The sequence below is a fragment of the Thunnus maccoyii genome, chromosome 20, assembly GCF_910596095.1.
Source record: "Thunnus maccoyii chromosome 20, fThuMac1.1, whole genome shotgun sequence".
In the NCBI taxonomy this organism is placed as follows: Eukaryota; Metazoa; Chordata; class Actinopteri; order Scombriformes; family Scombridae; genus Thunnus; species Thunnus maccoyii.
Genome location: NC_056552.1, coordinates 9,069,960 through 9,095,275, shown reverse-complemented (window position 1 = coordinate 9,095,275; position 25,316 = coordinate 9,069,960). Strand labels below are relative to the sequence as shown.

The following is a 25,316-nucleotide window of genomic DNA, read 5'->3' as shown; positions in this document are numbered from 1 at the left end:
TGTGAAAATAAAGTCATTTCTTTGTATTGCTATCCAGAGATAACATATTTTATCATGTCAGCATGCACAGATGCTGTGATCTTGGACGCAGTAACTGATTTGAGCTGATAATGTCAGATCCAGGGAATCACATTATTGTTATAATTAAATGCTATTTTGTGGCCATAAGCTGCAACCACAGCAAATGGAAACAGGGTGGGTTTGGGAGGAATTGATTGTAATCACTATGTGATTACTGGGTGTGTCAAGCAATTGTGTTTGTTACCTGTGTGACACTCATAGCATACTTATTATAGCAACCTGTCTGGAAAAAGTAGCACCTGAAGCCTATCAGCATGATTGTCTGTAAACATGCTGATTGTCAGATTGCAGATCTGGATCCAAATGCCTAAACATTTCCAATTGCTAAAGTAACAAATTTGATTCCTCAAAAATATGCGATATGAAGTCTGATGTGTGTGAACTTGTTGTAATTTACATTAACAGTGTATGTCCTATGATGTATGGTCAGCTATGTTAATTGTGCCGCTGGGAAGATTTTCAGATACTCTGTATTTCTTTGTTCGTAGAAAGAGACTGACCAGACCTTCATTCCTTACGTTTGGATTTTTACGGTGAGTTCTCGCTGAGGAAGACTGAACAATACTGACTGAACTTTAGCAGAACCTCTAATTATTTCCTTTAAATTGCTGCTTTTCATTCATTCTTTGTTTCTCTCACTCATTTATTTTATCTGTTATAAAAATTATGATTACACTGTGTATGAGTGTTACTGTTTTACCTAGATCATGATGAATTGTTCCTGTCTTGTACTGCGAACTCTGCAACATCAGCAGACTCATCAGCTGAGGTTAAAGAAAGTTCAGCATTATATTTGTAATATATCATATTTTCAATTTAAAATTCGTTGGAGACAGGATGAGACATGTAATCTGGGGGTCAGTTGGGCAAGATGGCTCCTGGACAGGAGAACTGAAAATAGACATGACGTTATCTATAGTCTATATTTGATAGATTAAGAAAAGAACTGTAACGCCCACTTAAGGTGTATAAAAACTTGTTGTAGGCGGTCCTCGAGGAGCCTTTTTCTTTGTAACCTCATCCTGTGTGTTGCATTGTGAAACGCTCCTTCTTGTACAAGAAAATAAATTCTGTTAAATTTTGATACTTCGGCTCTGGTCTCTATTGTTTAATGGTCAGTACGAAGAAATTCTTTTAACATTATCCCTTGTCCTTACTTTCTGATTTCCTGTTTTTCTGTGTAGAGCTGGAAGAATGAACACATTACATGGAATCCAGATGACTTTTGTGGACTTGAGCGTATAATAGTTCCTGCTGACATTTTGTGGAAGCCAGATCTCACTATTGAAGAGATGTGAGTATCCACTCACACTTACAGATCCACATACACTCACAACAGTAATTGGTGACAGAGCAGTTTATTATAGTTTAGAGAGTTTATATACAATAATATATGTATAGTATTTTCAACAGTCCATGACTGCATAAGGTTGGAGCTCATTGAGTCTGAGGATGTAGGCAGATAACCTACAGATAGTGAAGCTAGCAGCTAGCGCCAAAAAAAAACTTAAAAAATGGATCCAAGTGCTTGGATTTTGAAAATCGAAAAAGAAAAAAAACAACAACAAAAAAACTAACCTTCAGAGGCAGACCAGGAGGCTGCAGCAACTCCAGCTGCAGTTGTGACAGAAACAGACAGCAGCGAAGCAGCAGCAGCAGCAAAAACAGCCAATACAACAGTTACTGGCCCTTTCAGATATACTAATGTTAGTCTCAATGAACATGAAACTCATGGTCCACACTGCACCAATCATGTCTCGGGTGATTTGGGCACTGAAAAACCAAGTTACTTTAGCAAAGTTCCCTACTCGGCTGTTTTTGGGCGAAAAAACAATCTTTTACAAACACCACGTATTCATCCTGTGATTGGCTGTTATATTCCATTTAAGCAGACATTGTACTCTACAACCCTTGTCAGAAGGTTCAGTTACCTGCATCACCTTCAGACACCACCTTTAAGGCATTTTCAAACCTGCATTGTTTAGTCCGGATGAATCAGACTCTAGTGACTGCAGTTAAACTTTCCAAAGATTGCACATCAGCTGTCAATATTTTCTTAAATGCATTTTTTGCACATAAGTAATTAAAAAAGAAATACAGTGTAATTTAATTCAAGGTTCTTCTTAAATGCAAATATATTCCCTTATCCCCTGTATTTCTTCCATTACCAACTGTAGATATCCAATAAGCATATTTTAATATGTTCAAAATATTTACTAAATGTTGGAACAAGCAGATATATGATATTGTCACACAGTGTGGAACATGTCTTCTATATTTAAAGAAACATGAAGGTAAATTAGAGATAGTTAATTCCCTCATTCTGTAGATTAAGTTACATTTTATAGTATAATCATATGGTATGTGAAATTTTTTTTGAAGCATAAGCGTTTGCCATAATGCGCATGTATGTGTGTGTGTGTGTTTGTTCTCATACAGGACAGAAAAGGACAAGACCCCTCCAAGTCCTTATCTCACTATTGAATCTAATGGTATCATTGAATGTAGGGACCATGTGGTGTTAGTAAGCACCTGCAGGATGCAAGTTCACGAATTCCCCTTCGACATTCAGACCTGTAACCTCTCGTTCAAGTCTGTCGTTCACAATGGTGAGGTTGTGACTTGTTATGTTTAAAAGTTTCTATTTGGTCTATACTTTCATCTAAGTTATTTATTTGTTACTTCCTTGTTGACCTGCTAACAGGCTTTACTGTTTTATTTTATTTCCCATCTCAGTTGAGGAATTGGATCTTCATACTCAACTCGGTGCTTCAACGGCCACAGCGTGGTCTCATGGCTTGATGACTCAGAACGAGTGGCTGTTAATCAACCAGACAGTCACCAGTACAACAGTCAACAGATTTGCCTTCGATCAAAGCATGATTGTTTACACTGTACGTATTTCTGGATACAGACACACAGTGGTGGAAACTGTTTTCCACCTCTGCCTGTTACTCTTAAGTAAGTACATGTACTTTTACTTTGGGTACATTTTACTGCTAATACTTGTTTCCTTAAGCAAAAATCTAGATGTAGACTTTCTACCCCTCCACTTCTATTGCTACTTTTACTTTCTGTTTTTATATTAAGAGTTTTGAGGACATTTCCTTCCTTATAAAACATTTGCAAAACCTTTTTTAAGACTATTTTAAATCCTGCATTGTTTACATCCTTGTTTACTCGCTTGCAGTCCCTGCTTTTGTTGGCACATCACTGTGTTTCTTGGCTCATTGCTAATTCCCTTCTTAACTATGCTAACTGCCTGGTTAACAATTTGCCTTCAAGAACTCTGCAATCATCTGCCGCTGGTTTATTGGAGATTCCCAGCAAAAGTCAAAAGAAAATCGGGGATGCAGCCTTTGTCAAATATGCCCCAAAACTATGGAACACACTACCACTAGATATCAGGGAAGCCAGCTTGCTAAATATTTGTAAAAGAAAGCTAAAAATATATATAAAATATATAAATTATCTCTTCATTCTAGCCTTTAACTAGCTTTCAGTCTGTTTCACACTTATGCACTACTGCACTTCTTTTAAAATGTTGAATTTTACTTGATTTTTATACATTCTATGTATTCTATGTTTTTATTTTACTATTTTTATTATTGTTCAAGATGTATTTTATTTAATGTGTCAGTGGGTTCTATCTTCCATCTTATGTTATGTACTCTAGGTCTCTTTATTTTATTCTCTATTATTTTATTATCAGGTGGGTTTTATTTTCCATCTTATGTTACATGAGTGCTGAGGTTAGTGGTTGGTAGGTTTGAGAAAAAAGACTGTGATATGTGTTTTTAAATCCACAGCACAGTTAAGACCCACAGTGAGGTTAAACCTGCGGGAAGACGTTCTGTGGTAAGCTGAAAGAAGCTTATTTCGCTTAATCAGGACCGGTGGTGAGTCTGTGTCTGTTGGGAAAAGGGAGGTTCTGTTATGCTTATGGCTTCAGAGACCTAGGCGCCGATTTATAGATTGTGTACACATGGTGAATACCTCTGAGTTTTCACGTATTATCTCAAATTACCACCACTGAAGTAAACATTCCATGTATTTTATTTTCCATCTTATGTTACATGAGTGCTGACATCTGTAATTGGTAGGTTTGAGAAAAAAGACTGTGGTGTCTGTTATTTAACCCCACAGCACCATTACAGGTGTTTTTTTCCCCCAGGGCAGCTTCAGGTTGTGCCCGATCTATGAGATCTAGGCACTGATTTACAGATTGTGTACACATGGTGAATACTTCTGAGTTTTCGCGTATTGTCTCAAATTACCACCACTGAAGTAAACATTCTATGTATCGTATTTTCATTATTTTATCTTATGTTTGTTTACATTATCAAAGGGGTTTCATTCCATATTATGTACATTTACTTGTTTTTATGTTCATTTTATGTCTTTTATGTTTTTTTTGATGTAAGGCACTGGGTGCATGTAATTTCTTTTGTTGTAAAGCACTTTTACCTGTTTTTTTGTTTTGTTTTTTGTATGAAAGGTGCTATACAAAAAAGTTATTATTATTATTATTATTATTATTATTATTATTATTACTATTGAGGTCAGAAATTCCACAGGGTACGTAAGTAAATAATCTGTAGTAGGATCTGACCTCAAAATGTCATTTCACAGATCAAAATGAAGAGGCGATCAATCCTCTACATTGTCAACTTCTTGCTGCCCATCATGTTCTTCTTGTGTCTGGACTTGGCCTCCTTCCTGATCTCAGACAGTGGGGGCGAGAAGCTGAGCTTCAAGGTCACTGTGCTGCTCGCTGTCACTGTGATGCAGCTTATTCTCAATGAAATTCTGCCTTCCTCATCAGACAGGACTCCACTTATAGGTAAGAAAGTTCAGAGTCTTTCCTTTATTGGACTGTACCTCAAACCCTGTCTCCTAGAAATTACATTTATATAATACTAAATTGTTTTCCTAATTATATTGTGTTGACAAACATAATCGCTGCCTGAATTATGTTCAGAGGCAAAGTGTGTTTTTACGAATGAAGTAAGCACTACATTTGTAAACCACACTTGTGGGGTGGTGGTGTGGTGGGGTGGGGTGGGGTGGTAGATGGTGTAGATGGTGGGTGGACAAGACGCAGGACTCTGGCACCAGAGACCAGTGTTCACATCCTGAGGCCTGTGTGTGGTTAGGTTTAGGCAACAAAAGCACTTTGGTTAAGGTTTGTGAAAGACTGTGGTTTCGCTTAACATGTGCTTCAAGTCATTGCAGACTTTTTTCTGTATCAAGCCAAAACCATCTTTCCTAATCTTGACCAAGTGTTGCCAGTGCCTAAACAATGTTTAATATTGCTGTAGTACTACCTGCAGATATTGTAATGTAAGATCAACACTTAACTCGTATGTTCAGTATCAACATTTTTACAATTTGCCAAATATGTCAATTAACAACATTTTCTCATGTTGAGAGAAAACATAATTCAACATTAGCATTACATTTCTGGCTAAATGTTTTTGCTGTTGCAATTTAATGATGTATGAACGTAATTTTTGAAAGACATGCTTGGTACTATGTGCAGGAACTGCACATACTGACCCAGTGAGTAGTGATTTGTCTGCATTAATGATGCTGCCTGCTCCCCTCAGAGGTTTACTGCATGGGGGTTTTTAGTTTGATGCTGCTCAGCCTCCTGGAGACCATTGTTGTGATGTATCTGATGGAGAAAGACTCTGCATCCCGAGACAACAAGGCAGACAGAGACCAAAGCCTGACTGAGGACTGTGGAGACAAACATAGCAAAGGTAACATTGATAGAGGTACAGTACATTTTGTAGGAGATCCCCAAAGATAAAGGAAGACAGCAGCCTGTTGCAGTTTGTGTGTAAAGTCAACACTAACTACATAACAACATTTTCTCTCATCTCTTTAGTGGTATCTGTTCATGTGGAGAGTTTTGTTTTTGTTTTTCCAGCTGTTGAGACATCTGTCTCCGACATTTCTGCCTACACCCCAATACAATGTAGGTGATTGCAATTTAGTTTGTGGTGCTCACAGCTTTATATAAAAATTCAACAGCCCCATCTCTTCTCAGAAACAGTGAATGTAGAATCCACAGGATATACTGTTTACAGTTTTTGTTGAAGAGATAAAAACAGTCCACAGTCATATCTGTGGAAATTCTATTCAATTGTATTGAGGTGAAGGCGAAAATCTCACAGATGGATAAAAAGTTGGCAATTGCTTACTATGTTCAAACTAAGCTACGTTTGAACTAACACATAGATGTTGCTACAGGCTGCTGGTTGGTTTGTGCAGAGATATAGGAGCTACTCTGTTACATTTTTACTGTTATTATGATGTCTATCATTTTCCGAATACGTTGAAACAGGCACATTTACAAATTATAATACATACTAATTAATTAGATAATATTGAATATGCTCAAACCATCGTTTGTACCTTAAATGTCCTTTCAGAGGAGAAGAAATGGACTTGTGCATGCATCTCTGATGTGTCTGCTGATGAAACTCCATCTGAACTGCTGAAGGTAGGAATTATGTTGCACTTTAAAGGGCTGATTACAAAAAAACATTTTCTCAGGGTAATGGTACTCTATCTAGCCATGCAAATAGTTTTGGTTCTACTTTTTGAGATTTCCATCTGAGAGGTTTTTACACTGATACTTAAGTAGCTGAGAGCTCAGCGCACTCAAACTTGAAAACATATGCAAATGGACAAAACACAAACATCCAAATATCCTCACCATTTTGACAATGAATGCATGACATTTAGGAAAAAAATATGCAAATAAATAAATTCAACCAAATTAAGAAAACACTGTTGGGCCTCAACCATGTGGTCAGACAAAGGCAGGCCTACTTGTAAACTCCGAAGCCTGACCACAAGGCTGCCTTTGTCCTGTAATCCCTGAGGAAGGAATAGTGCCAAAAGGCTGCTCACACAGACTACAACTCCCAGCCTGCCCTGCAGTTTGCACCTTGGTTCAAGATCTGGGAGAACCCCAAACTCCCGTTTCTCATTGGCAGAGATGTGCCAATGCCACAGGGCCAATGCCCAGCGACACAGCCATGATGTCATCTCAGCTATAAGTACCGGCTGCACGGATACACCCAATGCCTTTCCATTGTAACCGTGCCGCAGGAAGCTTAGCTTTCTCCATGAGCCAGTTTACTAAGGGAGGTAACTGTCATGCACGTGTATTTCCCCTCAACGAATTTGAAGATCCTCCCCTTGCTGGACAAGCTGAGACCCTGTGTTCAACTGAGCACAATTAAAGTTACAAAAAGGATCAGTGTTGCAACCCAGCACTCTCCTGTTTGCCTGCAGAGGGAAGAAAAGGATTTCCTCATCAAGATGCAGATAACTTCTATGCCCCGCTGCCTTCTGACCAAATCAACTCTCTTGTGTTTCCTCGCTGCCCATCGAGAAACCAACTCCTGCTAAGGAAACAAGGACGGCACTGTCAGGATCTCGCATTGGAGGACCCATGCTAGACCCCACTGACGGACTAAAACACACATCTGATCGCTTTCTGAAGTGACTTGAGTAAGAGGCTTATGTCTGGGCAGAGACAGTGTTGTATTGTATGTTAGCTTTATTGCTTGTTAAGCTTTATTGCGACAGTTGTTGTGAATTAACAGACCGCCAAGTCCTTTTGTTCTGCTAAGCTCCGAGGAGCATTGATGCTTGCTGCTGGTTTAGTTGTGTTCACCACACTAAGCTGATTTGTGTTGTCCCACCAGGGACTACTCTGTATTGTGCCACAGCGAGCAAGAAAGCAGGCTGCTTTGTTGGTTAATAGTCCAGACAACATGCGTTACAGACTACTGTCCGTATGTACACTCTCTGTGACACAAAGCAACTGCTTCTCTCTCCTCGCGGTCAGGGGACTCTGCCGTGAGTCGGTGTTTCTTTCTTTTTTTTATCTCTTGCTACTAACCTTTTTTACACGCTCACAGGTACATAAACACTCACACCCCTTTTGCACATCTGGTGGGCAGATAACGTAGGATACAGCGGCGCTCTGTCTCTCATCATCTTACCACTAGACGACCTCCGACTGGTAGCATCTCGCCTTTGTCTCCAACCAAAACACCAAGGTCACATCCGTTATTTGATTCTCGAATGATTTGACTTCCTCCCGTAGTCACATCCGCCATCTTGACATCATCATCCCAGATCATGTCCACCATCTTGTCACCTACACACACATACACACACACACACACACACACATATATACACACACACACATTCACCTGCATGTGTGTTTAACCATGTACAGCTGTTGTTTTATGTATGTTTTGCTTAGGTAGTGTTAGTCATAGTAGAGTATTTTGATAACTAAAGCATTTGTTAGTTTTATTAATTCTTGTTGAGGTTAATAAATTATGTTGTACATTTAAATAGAAGTCTATTGTGATCATTGTGTTTACTTGTTGTGATAAGAAGCCAGTTGAGAGAATCAGAGCTTGGACTCAAACCTTCTTAGTTTACCGTGGATACTGGTATCCCTCAGATATTAGCATTCCTAAGTAAACTCTTTTTATGAGACTACCTTACTGTTTGTTTATTTGTCCAAGTTTCTGGGTGGTGCCCTCCAAATTATTGATTTGTATCAATAATGTTATTGATTTTAATAATTAATAATTACCATTGATAATTATTAATTATTGCCAACAACCAAACATGCTCCTCCCAGCACCGAAAAAACATTCATCAATTTATGAACACACTCAGTATAAAGAAACACAATACAGCTATATAAAACTCAAGATGGTTAAATTGAAAGCAACAGAACTGAGTTGCAACACAAAAGACATGTCCAGGGTGTACTGCACTCAAAGTAATGAATTGATCTACTTACAAGAATTGTGTGTATCCAAAGCCTGATATATGTTATTCCTCTTTGCCATAGACTCTGTTGTTGTCCAAAAACTATTAAATACATGTGAATGAGCCACACCGTTGCACTGGGTGACATGTTCCTTCACCATGAAGAGTACGGGCACGTTAGTTTGTTTAGAAACTGCTCCAAAGAGTAACAACAGCGATGATGTTTTCAGTCTCCGGAGAGCAGTTCTGTGTATGGCAGACAGAGCTTCGCTAGCTTGTTGTGCTACATATCATAAGCTCATGACTTTGTACTGAAGTTCTTTGAGAAATTTACAATGTACAATGTACGGAGTAGCTCATTTACATGTTTTTAATAGTTTTTGGACAACAACAGAGGCCCGCAGCACAGAGGAATAAGACATATTTGGCTCTGAACATGAGATTTGTGTCATTTATTGGTGATTGGATGTTTCTTGCCAAAATGCACTTTGGGGGTCAACATTTTTATGTACACAGTCTTGTACCTTTGACTTTTTATTAAAGAACCTGATATTTTGTAACACAGTTGTTAATCTTTTGATTTAACTGTCAGAGTTTCATGTTGATTGAAGCTGTAGAAGCACTCCAACTGTGAGTCACATAACGTTGTCTGTAGGAAAAATGAATATGATTTTTACTTCAAGGGTGCCCGAAATAGCTCCTCCTCCTTCACAACTCTATACATTGTACACAAAAATCTGAATGTCAAATGTAGCAGCTGGCAATGTTATTTGGTTCATGATTGTGTTAATTAACCACAGTCTCCTTAACAACTTCTGCAGGTAAGCAGCAGCCAACTGACAGAGGAGTCCCATGCCTCTGAAAAGCTCTCAGATGATCTGAGGGAGGTGGTGAAAACACTGGCTCTGCTCCTCAACAGCAGCAAGGAAGAAGTGAAGCCCGGCTACTGGACCAGAATGGCTAAAACAATCAACAGAGTTTTCTTCATTTTCTACATCATAGCTGCCAGTCTGTTTTTAGTCATTATATTTTTCAAATGGTATGTTACATATTAAGAAATAACAAGCGCAAAATAATGAAACACATGATTGAGTTATAGTCCTCTTTATTACAACTAGCGAGGCTTACTATCATGTGACTTCAATGACTGGGATACGAAATTACAACCTATGAAACATTTCCCTGTATACATGGACTCAAACCTACTATGTCTGTGTTCACCCCTGTTGTTCAGCTCCATTAGTCTGTTGAAAACAAAAAAGATCTCTTGTTGGTCTTTGCAGGCCATTTAGGGGTCACACTGGCTTGTTATGTGAGGCTTCAGCTGTCCGAATTAGTCAAATCAAGTGGGTATATTCCTTCCTTCCTCCATGCTTCACATGTACTTAGTATCAGCCTGCGACACTAGTATGGTTGTATTATGAAGTTATAGTAACATGTCATCAAGTAGTAGATTTATGTCTTTGATATGTAATATGCATGGTCCTAATGTTCAATACATTACGAAAATGTATCAAAAGAGGAAGCAAGTCATTCCCACGTTATTATGGATCCCACTGCTTTTCTTGGCAAGACACGCCCTGCTCTGCCTCCGACTGGCTAATACTCATTGCCTTTGTAGGTTGGGTTGATTAGATTTAGGCATAAGGAGTGAGATTGGTTAAAAAAAAAAGTTTTACCTGATAATGGTGCTACATGTAAAGTTAGAAGATCAAGTTCATCTTGATGGGAACATGAATATCTGTAGCAAATTCACTTTTTGTTGTTGTTGAGCTATTTCAGGATGGAGCACAGTGCTGAAACGACCGACACTGTCATTCTTAGAGCCACACTGCTAGCATGGTTAAAAAAATAATGATCAAAATTGATGCGGCAGAGGAAGATATATCTTTAAGATATAAGATATATACTTTCAGTCCCCACTATGAGTTCAGTTGGTTCAGTAATTTAATGCCTAATGTGCATGGTGCCCATTCAAATCTGTATCTGCATTACTCTGCTCTATATAAACATAAAAGAATAACGGTCCTGATATCTGTTTTCTATACTGTCTCTAAAAATATGTATCAGACTCTTTGTAGTCCATCAATAAATCATAAAAATTCTCTCTGCATTTTTGTATGTGTGTGTGTTTATTGGGCGGTACTCGACAGTAAATAAATAAATGCTTTTGGACATACCTGTTGTCTGTTTTAATGTTGCACAAGAATGAGTTTTGCCAACCTCTGCTCTGCAAAGAACTCCAAAATCCTTCAACCTTAACTAGCTATTGATATGGTAATTTTGTTTATAGTTATTAGGTTAATTATTGATCAAAGTTACAAATTAATAGATTTGTACACTTTGAGACTGAATTGGCTATCTTTTTCCCTGAGTCCAGGATGCTGCCACATTATTATTAATTCTTATTAATAATTTTATTGATTTTAATAATTAATAATTATCTTGATAATCATTAATAATTATCTTGATAATCATTAATTACTGCTGATAGCCAAACTTGTAGCCACGGGCCAACAATGCCAATAAAACAATTTGCTTTCAAAAACAAAAACCCCTGAGTGGTGTAAAGGCTGCTTCTTTAAAGACATTTAGCATATACATATTGTTTCTAAACAAAGAAGGGCTCATTTTAGTCATGGAGTGGTTCAGGATGTGTCATTTTACCAACAAAGTTAAATTCAAATTTATAGTATTGTTCTATTGTGTCAACAGATTTATGTTCTCATCAAAAACAGACAAGATATCACATGATTCACATGTATTTCCTATGTATTTTCTTAGTATACAGAAATATATAAAGTACCACAAAGCTTATAATGTGATACAGGAACAGATTAGTGCTTAATACAAGAAAGACTGAACACTAAAAACATTCACAGATCTAAAAAAGTATTAGGCTAATGCATGTATCAACTACATGACTTACACACTCTTATATATATAAAAAATATAGTCTACAAAGCTGACATGTTAACACTTGTTATTCTAGTTACTTTAAGGTTATTACTCAATATACGACTCAGCTTAAAAATGAACTGAAGAAATCATACGCAAGCAGCCAGACCTCCTGTATACTCATTCACCAATCACACAACATCAACAGGTGACTGAACAACCACTCAATTAAAAACAAGATCAATTCCAAATGAATGAGTGAGTCCAGACAGCTGACTGTAACTTCAACAAGCAAACTACCCACCCATAAATTCACACAACAGTCACACAGAGAAACATTTAACCATCAGAGATGAAATTAGCGACCAAAGAGACAGAGAGAGAGAGGCTGTATCTGACTCACGTTATCTGACGTCTTCTTACTTTCATGGAGATGAAGTATCAATGTCATAATGTCCATTTGTGGCTGTTGGTCATCTTGTTTGTTAGTTAACAGAACTTTGTGGCTGCTGGTTAACCAGTCTGATATCATTAGCAACAATGAGAAACGAGCTAACTCTCCTGGTTGTTTCTACGGTTGCTTCTCTCTCCAGCCTCCCCGGGTTCCGTCCTGCTGCTGCTGCTGCGCCGCACAGTCCAGATCCACCCTCCTGTTAGCTTAACAAGTCCTTAACAGTCCTTCATGGATGTATAAAGAGTCCTTCAGGGCTGCTACAACAAGCTAACTGTTGGCTAATGCAAGCAGCTATCGACTGCTTGATAAAAGAAGTGAAACGTTATTTATATATATCTTACCAGTCTTCTTCTCTCAACAGTTTGTCACACTCATGTAGTTACAGTCAGAGCCGCTCTGGTTACAGTGGAGAGAATTGAAGATGAAATCTGGAAAATGTCATTGGACCAACTCGATGTCAATATTGCATTCTGGTTGTTGATTGGTTAGGGAGGATGCCCTCCCTCGGAGCGTCATTTTACATGTCTTGGCCAATCACAGATTAACATGAAAAAAAATGAAGTACATTAAATTGATGTAGGACATCCCGCCCTGCGGAGGACAGCAGGAGCCCGTCCTCCTCTGTCCCCCCCCCACTGCTCCCCACCACCACTTCACACACACTGCCCTTTCTCGTCCTACCCTGCATAAGCATTTTAATCAGAATTTCAATAATGGATTTTTTCCAAAGAGAGAAAAAATATTTTATAAATAATACAGAGATTTGGTAATGGTTTATTTCAACCAAATATTATTTTTTAGATTTTGATCTTCCTCTTGCCTCTCAAAAAATAGAGGAGGAGCAACCTCCTCTGCCTCTATGGACCAGCCTCCACTGGTGTATATGTATGCATTCATAAATACCCATAATTATTCTGCACTTGGAGGAAAAAATGTATTTAAATGTATTTAAACTGGAAGATATATGTTTTGGTTTATCAGTATAGAGCCAATTTTAGATACTTTGGGTAGATTAACAGTAATAGTACTGCATCATGTTATATAAGTATATTGTGTTAAATCATAACACATTTTATTCATATAGCACCTTTCATGCAAAGTGCATAACACATTTTTTAAAAAGAAAAGAGCAGACTATTTAAACAGAATCTTAAAATATATTATTTCATGTACAATCTTCATCTGAAAAGTAACTACAAGTAACAAATAAATGTAGTGGAGTGAAAGTATAAAGTAGAGCCTGACCGATATATTAGTCAGCTGATATTATCGCGCCTATATATATATATATATATACACACACACATACATACATACACACACACACACACACACACACACACACACATATATATATATGTATATATATATATATATATATATATATATATATATATATATATATATATAAAAGTTATATAGGTGAAATTCTATTTGATCATTTTTCTTAATTCAAGTTTTATATATACATACATGTCTTTTGTGTTCAGTGTTTTTTTAAATGTATAGTTATTTATAATTATTAAATTCCCAGTGGAGTTTACTGTTTCAGTGCATTGATGTCATTTTATACCATTAGTTTATTGTTATACTGTAAAATATCCTGCCTCCATTACTTATCTTTGTCACAAGTGTTTGATGACCACATCTGAGGGATCATTGCAAAAATGTGCATTTATGTATATATTCTGTATATATAAGATTACCGGCCACCAATATATTGATATCGGAATTCTTTTGTACTCTGTTATATCGGTATTGGCATTGGTCCCCAAAATCCAGTATTGGTCAGGCCCTATAGTATAAAGTAGCAGAACATGGAAATACTCAAGTAAAGTACAAGTACCTCAAATTTGTACTTAAGTGCAGTAAATGTGCTTAGTTACTATTTATTTACAAGTTAGTATTCCACCACTGTTAATTAGTTGTATTAGTTTTTGTTGTACTTATTTTTAACCGTGTGGTGTCTCCTCCGGTGCTGCAGGCGGAGCTCTTCCCTTCAACGTCTCCGCTCTGTCGTTCAATCAGTGACGTGGATTTTCATTGAGGCAGTCAGTGCTGCCACAAACACAAGACCTACCAACATTTCACAGCATTTCCACGAACTTTCCTCATATTTACAAGTCGGATTCCTGGTTTTCTTCCCTTCGTTTGCCACACTTGAACACTGTTTTGTCAGCGCTTTTATAAAACAGGTGAGCAGATCATGTGAAACGTTTAACGTGGTTTCCTGGTGAAACTATCCGCTGGGGAAACTGTTAAAAACGGTTCAAAAATTACCTCTTGTGAGTATTTATTTGTCACATGAACATTACTGTGTGCTTTCTCAGAGTTTCCCCACAGACACCAGAATGAGTAAAAGCAGCAAAGTGTTGAACCTGAGGGATAAAATCAGTGGTAATGAAGTGGACCTGAGCCTGTGTAACCTGTCTGAGGTGCCAGTCAGAGAGCTGGTAAGTTTGTGAATTAAAATGTTGTGAAATTAAAACATTCAGCGCATTAAATCAGTGTGCTCTGACTTAAAACATAAAACTGTCATGCTGGGGTTTCATGTCAACATGTCTCTAGGTTAAAATCATGATTCAATTCACAACCTTTTTCTTCATTTTTATAATAAACTAACTCTAATTTATCCCAACAGGCTTTATTCCCCAAAGCAACTGTTGTAGACTTGTCTTGCAACAACATCACCTCCCTTCCTGTAAGTACAAACACACACAAGTCCTGAACTAAAACACACAATTAATTCTGTTAAATGACTAAATTTGAACCCAATATATTGATGTAAACTGTGCAGTCTGAAACACTTAAAGAATAGGTTCACAGTGGTTCAAGTCTGTCTTGAAACAACAGTCAGGTGTCTATATTAACACTGAAAGAGGTTTTCCTCACTGTAATCATTCTCTCTGTTCATACTGACTATTAAAAGATCCCCTTCAAATGTGCTTTCAGTGTAAGTGATGGGAGACAAAATCCACAGTGTGTCCACACAATAATTTTGTGCACAAATACATTTAAAAGTTTATCTGAAGCTTATATGAGGCTTCAGCAGTCTGAGTTAGTCATATCAAGTGGATATCTGCCACATTTACAGTCTATTTAGCATCAAATTCCCTCTCTTTGTTACGAAAATAGGGACTTTGGCACTGAAAAGACTGTAACGTTGAAAGATTTCTACTTGATTTGACTCATTTGGACAGTTGAAGCTTCACATTAGCTTCAAATAAACTTTTAAATACATTTTTGTACAGAAGGAGGACTGTGGATTTATCATCACTTACTATGTAAGTGCATTATGAAAGGACCTTCTAATGGTCAGTATGAACAGGAGGAATGATTATGGCAATAAAAACATGTTTAAATGTTCATTTGGGCTCCTGACTGTTTTAAGACAGACATGAAAAACGGTGAACTTGTCCTTTAAACATTTATTCTGTATCTGTTCTCACACCAACATATTTTGGCAAGATCCTGCTGATGTTTTATTGTTGCTAATGTAATGATGTAAATTTTCTGGCAGCAAACCTTTAATTTCTGTTTTATTTAAGGAATTTAAGGCTTTGAAACCTTTGTTTAAACTGCTGGTCATTTATTTTATTTAATTTTTTGTCTATATTAACATTTGGATAATTATCATGGACAAATTCTCACTTTATTTATTTATCAGTTTACCTTATTGTATTTTATATTTTGTATGTTTATATACTTTTTTATTTATTGAGACTGTGAAAAAAGTAAAGTAAAAAAAATACATTGAAGAGGAAAAAACACAATTCTATTGAATAAATACAATTAATACTTAAATCATTATTGAGTATTTGGGAAGGTTAGTATAATTTTTCAATTATTATTTGCAACTTGATCCATTGAGGCACTAGTAATGAGGGGTTTACTGGGTCATAAATAAATCACTGAGTCTGAATGATGATCTGAAATTGTAATCAATACAATTTGACATTAAAAGATATTATTTAGCTTGCTTATTTTTGATATTTGGCACACATCTTAAGCCTTTTCTATAACTCCAAACTGAAAAAATAAGGGATTTTCCGACAGAGATAGTTTTAATTGCAATTATAGTTTAAATCTGTAGTTTGAAACTGCTTAATATTGGAAATTAAGCAGTTGAAAATATCATTTTTAAGGTGGTCTCCAAGATTTATGTCAAATTAATGTCACTAATTTGAAGAGGATTTGGCTTTATTAAGTAGAGATTAATGTGAAGTTTATTTAGTCTTCCTCAGCATCTCTGTTACTTCACCAAACTATGGGAGCTACAGTTTTGCATCCTCATCTCATATCATTTATTTATTTATTTAGTATTTGAGCTGCTTATCTTGTCAACATTAAACTCACCTGCAGGTTGCCCAGCGTTGTCTCTGTGTTGAACAAACTGAAAACACTCAGACTAATCTTCTTTTATCTCATGCAGCCGGAGTTCTGCAACCTGACCCACTTGGTCAAGGTGGATCTGAGTAAAAACCAGCTGACCAGTCTGCCAGACGACTTGGGGAACCTGGTCAACCTTCAACACCTGGACCTGTACAACAACAAGCTGACTACGCTGCCTGTCAGCTTCTCTCAACTGCGGGTGGGTGGCCGACGCAAGCATCGATCATCGTAACATGAAGCTGCAAAGGCAACGAATGTGATATCAAGACTGACGCTGTGCAGCTGTTAAAGCTTTTAGTACAATTAGAAAATCAAGCTGTTCTGATTTATAAGTGTTTTCTAACACAAACATCTGTTCTGTTTTATTAGAGAGTTAAATAACTTTTTGGCCAGTCTGTTAGACAGAAAGGAAAGAGCAAAAAAGGCAGTAAATTATGAATAACAAAGACTGGTATTTTGGAAAATACACTTATCTGCTTTCTTGCTGAGATTTAGAAGAGAGGTCCTCTAAATACGAACCTAGAGTCAGTAGCTGATTAGCTTAGCTTAGCACTGTAAACAGGAGGAAACACATAGCCTGCAGTACTCCAAATATATAAAATAATAAAAAAAAAAATCACCTACCAGCACCTGTAAAGCTCACAAATGAACATGTTTTATCTTGTTCGTTTAATCTGTACAAAAATCAATGTGTTTAGTGATTTTTGTTTGTTATTGGACCAAGCCAGGCTAGCTGTTTCCCCCTTTTTCTAGTCTTTATGCTAAGCTAAGCTAACCAGCTGCTGGTGTAGCTTCACATTTGGCGTAAAGACATGACAGTGGTATCAATTTTCTCATCTAACTCTCTCCAAGAAAGGATAAGTATTCCCAAAATGTTGAACTATTCCTTTACTGGTGAATACTTGGTGACTTGGACCAGTGCTAACATTAAGATATACTTTAGTACTCTGCACCTTTAAAATATGTATTAGTGCACACTCAAATGCAGTTAAACATCATATCCTTACTTACATGATGTGTGTGGTTGCTTCTCTGGCTTTGTATTGATGTCTGACATTATTTATTTAACTTTGCTTGTGTGTGTGTTTGTTGTCAGAGTCTGAAGTGGTTGGATCTGAAGGATAACCCGCTGGAGCCCGGCCTGGCCAAGGCAGCGGGAGATTGTCTGGATGAGAAGCAGTGCAAACAGTGTTCCTCCAAGGTGAGAGATAGAGAGAGAGACCAAACAATGACTGGACGAGTACAGTTAACTTCTCAATATCAGTGTGTAAAACTAACAGAAAGTTTCTTTCAGGTTCTGCAGCACATGAGAGCCATCCAGGAAGACGTCGATCGTGCACGAGAGAAACGGCTTTTGAGGGAAAAAGGTGAGTCGTCAAGAAATCATTTTATTTGAGCTTCAAAGGAGGAGGTGTGGGAACCGCGATACTTGTTTGGTACTGACAGAAATGTGTTTGTACAGATTATCAAAGATTGTCGAGTACTGAAAAGTGGCAACAAATGTCGAGTCAGATTTCTTTCTTTGTTTTCTTACTCTTGATCAGATAGTTTCTGATATAAATTAAAATTTAGCCTGTTTGAGCCTCTTTTATTTCTTATGAATATGCTGTTTGCATTTAAAAAACATTTATAATTTGAGAACTTTGGCTTCTTTTGTTAAATGAAAAAAAAGGCTCGCTAGAAAGACATATTTCACAGTAAACTGTAGAAAATGTCTTGCTTTGGTGTCAGTGAAACTCAGGTATCACACCTGTACTGTAAATCCTCGACCTAGTCCAGCACATTGTCTACAATGAATGTACATTTTACTTTTTTACATACCGTATATTTACCGTAATTTATATTTTCAAGAGCACACCACATGCCCTTTTTGATCAAAATGTGAAATACTGCAATACTGGAGACTACACGTAAGTGCACTTGGAAGTAGTCGTAATCCAGGTGTGCCAGTGCCCTGCAGACAGGGCGAGGAAGGGTTTGTTTTATCTGAAAACAAAACTAACATGCCCATATCAACATAGAAACACTTACTGGTTGCTTTAATTGTTTTTCCTGCCCACACTGACTGCAAAGAAATCCCTTCTTTAAGCAGTTGTAATGTAAGTAATAGGGGTCAAAATCCACAGTCGCTGTTTCTTATAACTTCAGTTCAGCTAAAGCCAGTATGAGGCCTGCAGCCTGAGTTTGACAAATCAATCCTTTAGAGTTACTGTCTTTTTAGTACCAAGTTTTGAAACAGACAAAGCAGGAATTTCATACTAAAAAGACTAATTTTGGAAGATAACCACTTGATGAGTCTTATCTCAGAGAAGTCTTATTAGCTTCAGCTAAAGTTTAGAGTCCATTTTTGCACAGAAATTATGCAAATTCTGTCCCCCATCACACATTCAAACTGCTTTAGGAAGGAATTTCTTTGACACCAGTGTACGGGTATGTTGAACCTATCCTTTAAGGTTTGACAGAGTCCCGTCTCTGAAGCTAGAGAAGTACAACACAATGCCGTCTTCTGTGAGACAGTTTCTGCAGTGGGAACCATCACAGTTACAGGCTGAGTTCTGATTATGTACATTTTGTTCATGTTGGTATTGATCCAACCATTATGAAATGAAATGTGGCCTTAATTGCCTCTCGCAGACTTCGCCTCTTACAACGGGCCACTAAAAACAATTCACATAAAAGCATCAGACACCAACAGCCACTGAAAAGTGAGTTAACCTTAAAAAAAGTGTTTTAAGATGAAAGATGAAAAATAGCTAAAACCTCTTTTTGTCTTCATCTTGGGTACGATGTTTCTTCACCCAGATGATCATCTGTGATTTTTATGAGCAAGACTAGTTATTCAGTATATAACACCTACCTGGTCTTAAAACATGCCCATGTTGTTCTTATTCCCTTCCAACTAGAGCTGCAGCAATTAATCGATTTGTCAATCAAAAGATAATTAACAGACAACTATTTTGATGATCAATTAATTGTTTAAGTTACTGTTCAAGCAAAAATGACAAAGACTGACTGGTTCCAGGTTTTCAAATGTGATGATTCACTGCCTTTCTCGGTCTTACATCACAGTAAATTGAATATTTTGGGGGTTTTGGACTGTTGGTCAGACAAAACAAAACAACTCAAGACGACCAAACAATGAATCAAGAAAATAATCGACAGATAAATTGATGGAAATCGTTAGTTGCACACTGGATGCAGGAAATCATTACACTCTGAAATAAATGTGAAAGTGAAGATTTATCAGTGTTAAAAGTTCAGAGTTCACTCAAAAAATATTGAAACACTTCCAGTCTACAAATTAATTTGCCTCCTGAATTTCCTCCTAGATGTCGTTATCAAAGATCGATTATGTTTCTCTTGCTGACAACATGGTAAGTAGGCTGAGATAGTAAAGTAAAGTGCTTTTCTGGTTTCAGAAGTTTTATCTGCTGAGGTTTAGAGCTGACGACGAACGGCATTTTAATAAGTGGCAGGAAACCAGCAACACGCTTCCTGGAAGTGAAATTAACATTCTGGTTTGAATGAATGTGATGATCTGTCTGACTTCTAAATGTATTTTTTTCTAATTTACTCAGAAGGATGAGAACTCCCGCAACACTTGTAGTATGAGGAACAACTTTATTAGTTGACCGACGCGTTTCGGCTTGTGGCCTTCATCAGGGTCATGATACTACTAAGTGTTGCGGGAGTTCTCATCTTTCTAGACTTATTTCCCTTCTCCGTGCACCTTGGAAGTAGGTGAAGTTGTGCCAGAGACCCTCACTCTGTTTCTTCTTTCCTCAATCAGAGCTGGAGAAGAAGAGGGAGGCGAAGCAGAGGGAGCGGGAGGCCAGAGAGAAGGAGGCTCGTAAACGGGAGAAGGCGGAGGAGAAGGACAAGAGGAGGAAAGAGTACAACGCTCAGATGGCCGCCTTGGCTGCACAGGAGCAACAGAAGAAGAGGAACGAGGAGAGGAAGAAGAAGAACGGACAGGCAGCAGGTGGGACTAAATACCTCACAGGGAGTTGAAGACCACACATCTCTTCTCCAGGAAATCCTGCTTTATTCACTCGATCATTTTGGCTCTAATAATGCTGGTCTGTATACGTAGTGCTTATGAGGATTTATAGGTCAAACGTAAGTCAAAAGACTATAGGTATACGGAGGGTATATTGGAGAAGAGCTGTGCGTCAGATCCATTTTGATGGACTTGCATATTAGCAGTGTAAACACAAGTCAGGAAGGTTGAAAACTCAAAGTCTTACTCACAAGAACAGGGTGGTTTTCTAAGTACTTTATTTTTGCCACATTGAGTCGGCATTGGCCACTTTATAACAACATACACACAACTTGGAGATGGTTGGAGTATTTCCAACTCAACAATATGGATGCACATGTTTCAATGGCAGAATTTATGACTCACCTCAAGAATAATAGACTTCCTAAAACTCAAATGATCATTTTTTGTGAGGCAGGAAGTTTTCCCCCCATTTACCCAACTACAAATCACCAATATTTTAAGTGTCCTTAACTTTTGACGTTGATTCTCCACCTTCCAGGTGGTTGTCGGCTTCTGTACAGTTTTTACCAGCAACTGTTTCAACAGCTCTACCTCGGTAATACCTTCAAAAGATGATTCACCATCTGAGATTTGAGAATCGGCTTCCTAAAAGCGTCACATTCATGTGTTACATTGTCAAAAAACAAACCCAGAACATAACCAATAAGCAGAGATGGATGTTAATGGAATTCTAATGTGAATTTTTGTCATATTTTTTCTTAAATCGACATGGTTGATGTTTGGCGGCTGACTCTCAAATACTGGATCTTGAACCGTCCTTGATCCCAGCACCCACATGATGTACTTGAATTGTAGTTAATGCACCAAAACAGGCGAAACTCCAGGTGTACTTCCTCAAGAATATAACTTATTAAGGAATTGTTGTTCTAATGTCGCCCACTTTGTCTCATTTCAGCAGATAAAAAGGCTGTTGTGCAATCGGCGCCTAAACCTCGACGTTCTCTGATTGGCCTGATGTTCAAGCTCCTCCTGCTGCTGCTTCTGGGATTGGCCGGAGTTGCCGCCGCCTGCCGGCTGACCGACCTGCAAAAGGAAGCCATGTGTGTGCCGATCAACGCTGCCGTGGACGACGGCCTATCCTGGGCCAGAGAGCAGGAGGGTGTCGTCAGACAGCTGGTGCAAAACATGTCGTCTGCAGCGAAGGAGTTTCTTGATTCCACGCAAGCGTCTAAGAACTAAATACTCATCTGCCTCCATCGATACCCAGAGCTTCAGGTTTTCCACTCCAATCTGTGAATACTGGGATTTTTTTTTAATATGCTGAAATCATGATTCTCATTAAAATGGGCAACCCTGCTTCCCTTCACCCTGTTTGCGGTGCCGGGAGGTGAAGAGTCTGTACAGATAGATGAAGGAGGATGGACAGATGTGTAAAAATCATCTTAAATTCCTATGGAATTGTTGTCGCTCTTGTACCCTCTTTGTACTACAGCCTGTTTTATAAAAAGTCATCGTCTTAAATGTCTGCCCGTCGACCATGTTTTGCACTTTGCCCAGCAGCCCACCAGCCGCTTTGCAGTTCGGTGCATTACATGGATCTCGGGCTGATTTGAGAGATGTTCAGTAAAATGTCAGGTGGCCCTGTCTGTGCTGCACTGGAGCGTTGAGTCACGTGTTAACTGACAGTCAAGAGTTGTGCATCAGCCAGTGTGAGATGTGGCAGTCTGAGCATGTGCAGTGAAGGCTGTGTGAATGTAGAGTTCAACTTGTGTGTTTGGCCTCCTCCGTCTTTCAAGTCTTACATCAGTCAAACCAGCTAAATCTCGCAGATAAAAGATGTCTGGCATGCAAACTAAACTGTTACCTCAGTTTGGCTGATATATCACAGATATAATTGTATCAGTAAATAACAAGAAACTGCAGTACAGAAATGTCAAAGATATGTGTTAAAATAATTTAAATACAGAGTAATCATTACATAGTTTGTCCATCAGACAGCAATGACAAGATTTTATTTCAAAGGTAAAATGTACTGCTCAATACAAATCCTCTAAACTCTTAAACTAATTCAAGGGATTGTAATAAACTTGGAGAAAAAAAAGTTATAAAATGAATATCGGCTGATATATTGATATTCTGTATTGACCTAAAATAATCAGTCGTGCACTAACTGTACTAACAGGATCATGCATGTGTTACATTCTGTCTACATATCATTTTGATTCATTAATCATGCTGTCGGGCTTCAGACTTCTGGGTGTATTTCTCGTACTTCCCCTGCAGTCATTAGTTTCCATTTATTTCTGAATACCAATTATACTCTTGAAACCTGCTAGATTTGTTGGAACATTAAATTATTTATATTTAATTGTTGTTATGGGGAAATGCATTGTAATGTTGTCAAACCAGATAACTACATTACCAGACAACAATAATGAAACTTGGACAATAATGAAGACTTTGACGAGTCTGCTAATTGATTTTCAGACCATGAATGGAAACCGGTGGACACATGGAAGACAGGAAAAATGCAAAAACACAAACAGCATGATTTACAATATAATGAGTGTTTTCATATTTTGTTGTTCAAGAGATATCACGGGTATCGTCCTTTAAACACTGCTGCATTAGTTACAACATTTAGCCCCAAATACTCTGGTGACTGAGGGTCCAAAGAGGTCCAAAGTCTGAAATGCCTTTCTTCTTCTTCTTCTTCTTGTCTGTCATCTGTAATGGAAATGATAGAAATGAAAGGAAACTTCTTCTCTGACAGTTCAGCTGGTGACTTTTGAACTTATTTTCATCTGTCAGGACGTCTTCATGCAAAAAAAATCTGCCTTTACAATCTGCTGCACTGGTTCTTGTACAGCTTTGTCTATGCTCAAACATTGTCAGCGTTAATAAATGGCTATGCACTGCAAGGAATATCTGAACCATGTGACTGTTTGTGTAACTCTCTCAACTAAGATTAATCAACAAGGATTAAAACTGTAGTAGGATCTTATGTAGTTGTGTATAGTTTTAAATGTTTTCGATACCTGTGTCAATACAATACCTGAGTTTCAGTATCCATACCAAAATTATACTTTTCAATACTTCACACAGGAATGAAGGAAAAACTTTCCATGTAACAAAATTAGGGTTGCACCTAACGATTATTTTCATCATCATTTAGTCTGATGATTATTTTCTTGATTAGTCGTCTATGAAATGTCCGAAAATGGTAAAAATGTTGTTTACCATTTTCCAAAGCCCAAGTTGACATCTTCAGATGTCTTCTTTTGTCCTGACCAGTAATCTACAACTCAAAGAAATTTAACTTATTATCAAAAAGAAACCAGAACATATTCACATTTGAGAAACTGGAATAGGAAAATGTGGACATTTTTGCTTAAAAATGACTCAAAACAATTAATCAATCATCAAAAAAGTTAATCCAAAGTTAATTTACTGGCGATTGATTAATCGTTCCAGCTTTAAACAAAATAAGCCAAACTTCTCAAATGTATCAGGGTTTCATTTTGTTTTATACAACTTTGCCTAAATAAAATACAGCCCTAAAATTAGTAAGATGATTATATCAGGATATATCTGATGGAAGAATAGAATAGAATAACAATCTGACACTGTAATCAGTGTATCACAAGCCAAGTGTCCCACAACCTGTTTTTAATCACCATTTTTCTTCACGATACGCTGTTCCGGACTCATCGAACACCATTAATTCAATGCCATACTGCGTCCAGCATATAACAACACCAGTCAAAAACACTCCTCCTGTGCGGCGCTGGCTTGTGATGTTCAGTTCCTACTTTCTGAACAATTTTCAACACTTGCTGCTAGAGAAAATGAATTTGGTCGGTAACCAAAAAGGTGTTCAACAAGAAAACTGCAAACTCAAACTGTGAAACAAATGACGCACTTTCACTTCCGTTTGGAAACACACTGTGCTGTTACGGATCCAGAACATCTAACATCTACTCTAACTTATAGTCATAGTTTAATGATATCATTGTGAAGGTGGTAAAATGTGTTTTTTCTGCTTTTATACGAAAAGATACAAATTAATCTAAATTGAACTGTGAATATAAGAACTAAACTCCATCACACAAACACTGATGACCAGAAGTTTGCATGATGGATCATATCAATTTCCTAATTATCATCATCACTTTAACTGCACTTTAGACCACATCCGAAACATTACTGTGAATTAGCTCATGTGATGACGTGAAACATGAGGCGGAAAGCTAATATTTCAGAGAAAAGCTACTCACCATTAGCTCGGTGAAACTTGTTTGTTGTAGTAGCTGGAAAACTGAAACTTGTGGCGCAGCGAAGTTAAAGTACCGAGAAACAAGCCTTCATGATTGCTCATGTCTAGATAAATGCATTACAGAAAGCCATAAAGAAAACTGCAGGAAATTGCTTGTCATAAGTGACAAAAAGCAAACGTATACAGGCTTTCATCTTAGTGTGAGAGCTGATTCCTCTAAATGGCTGCAGACATGAGAAGTTTCAAACTGTTAAATCCTGAATTTCATATCATAGAAAAGTTTGTAGGTTGTTTTTTCAACTAAAAACCAAAAAAAAAGTGAATGTGCTAGTTCTATACATTATATACATTTATATCAATACTGTATTATGATGAAATTTGTTATCTTCTCA

At 37.5% G+C, this 25,316-nt stretch overlaps 2 protein-coding genes across 3 annotated transcripts; both read left to right on the top strand.

Annotated features, from left to right (window-relative positions):
• Positions 1–1,215: 1,215 nt before the first annotated feature.
• On the top strand, positions 1,216–11,009 carry LOC121886742 (5-hydroxytryptamine receptor 3A-like). Its single transcript, XM_042396985.1, has 7 exons — positions 1,216–1,375; positions 2,521–2,690; positions 2,818–2,975; positions 4,714–4,924; positions 5,691–5,846; positions 6,522–6,592; positions 9,723–11,009. Coding segments are annotated over exons 1-7 (1,002 nt in total). The 5' UTR covers positions 1,216–1,373; the 3' UTR covers positions 9,957–11,009.
• Positions 11,010–14,255: 3,246 nt separating this feature from the next.
• On the top strand, positions 14,256–23,573 carry lrrc59 (leucine rich repeat containing 59). 2 transcript variants are annotated; one of them, XM_042398476.1, is made up of 8 exons: positions 14,256–14,448; positions 14,584–14,706; positions 14,895–14,954; positions 16,686–16,844; positions 17,742–17,846; positions 17,940–18,012; positions 20,436–20,627; positions 21,607–23,573. In XM_042398476.1, the coding sequence occupies exons 2-8, from the start codon at positions 14,605–14,607 to the stop codon at positions 21,885–21,887; spliced, it is 972 nt and encodes a 323-aa protein (XP_042254410.1). In that variant the 5' UTR covers positions 14,256–14,448; positions 14,584–14,604; the 3' UTR covers positions 21,888–23,573. The 2 variants fall into 2 exon arrangements, with proteins under 2 accessions (XP_042254410.1, XP_042254409.1); XM_042398475.1 differs by having other exon boundaries at positions 14,257–14,448; positions 21,604–23,573.
• The last annotated feature ends 1,743 nt before the right edge of the window (positions 23,574–25,316 follow it).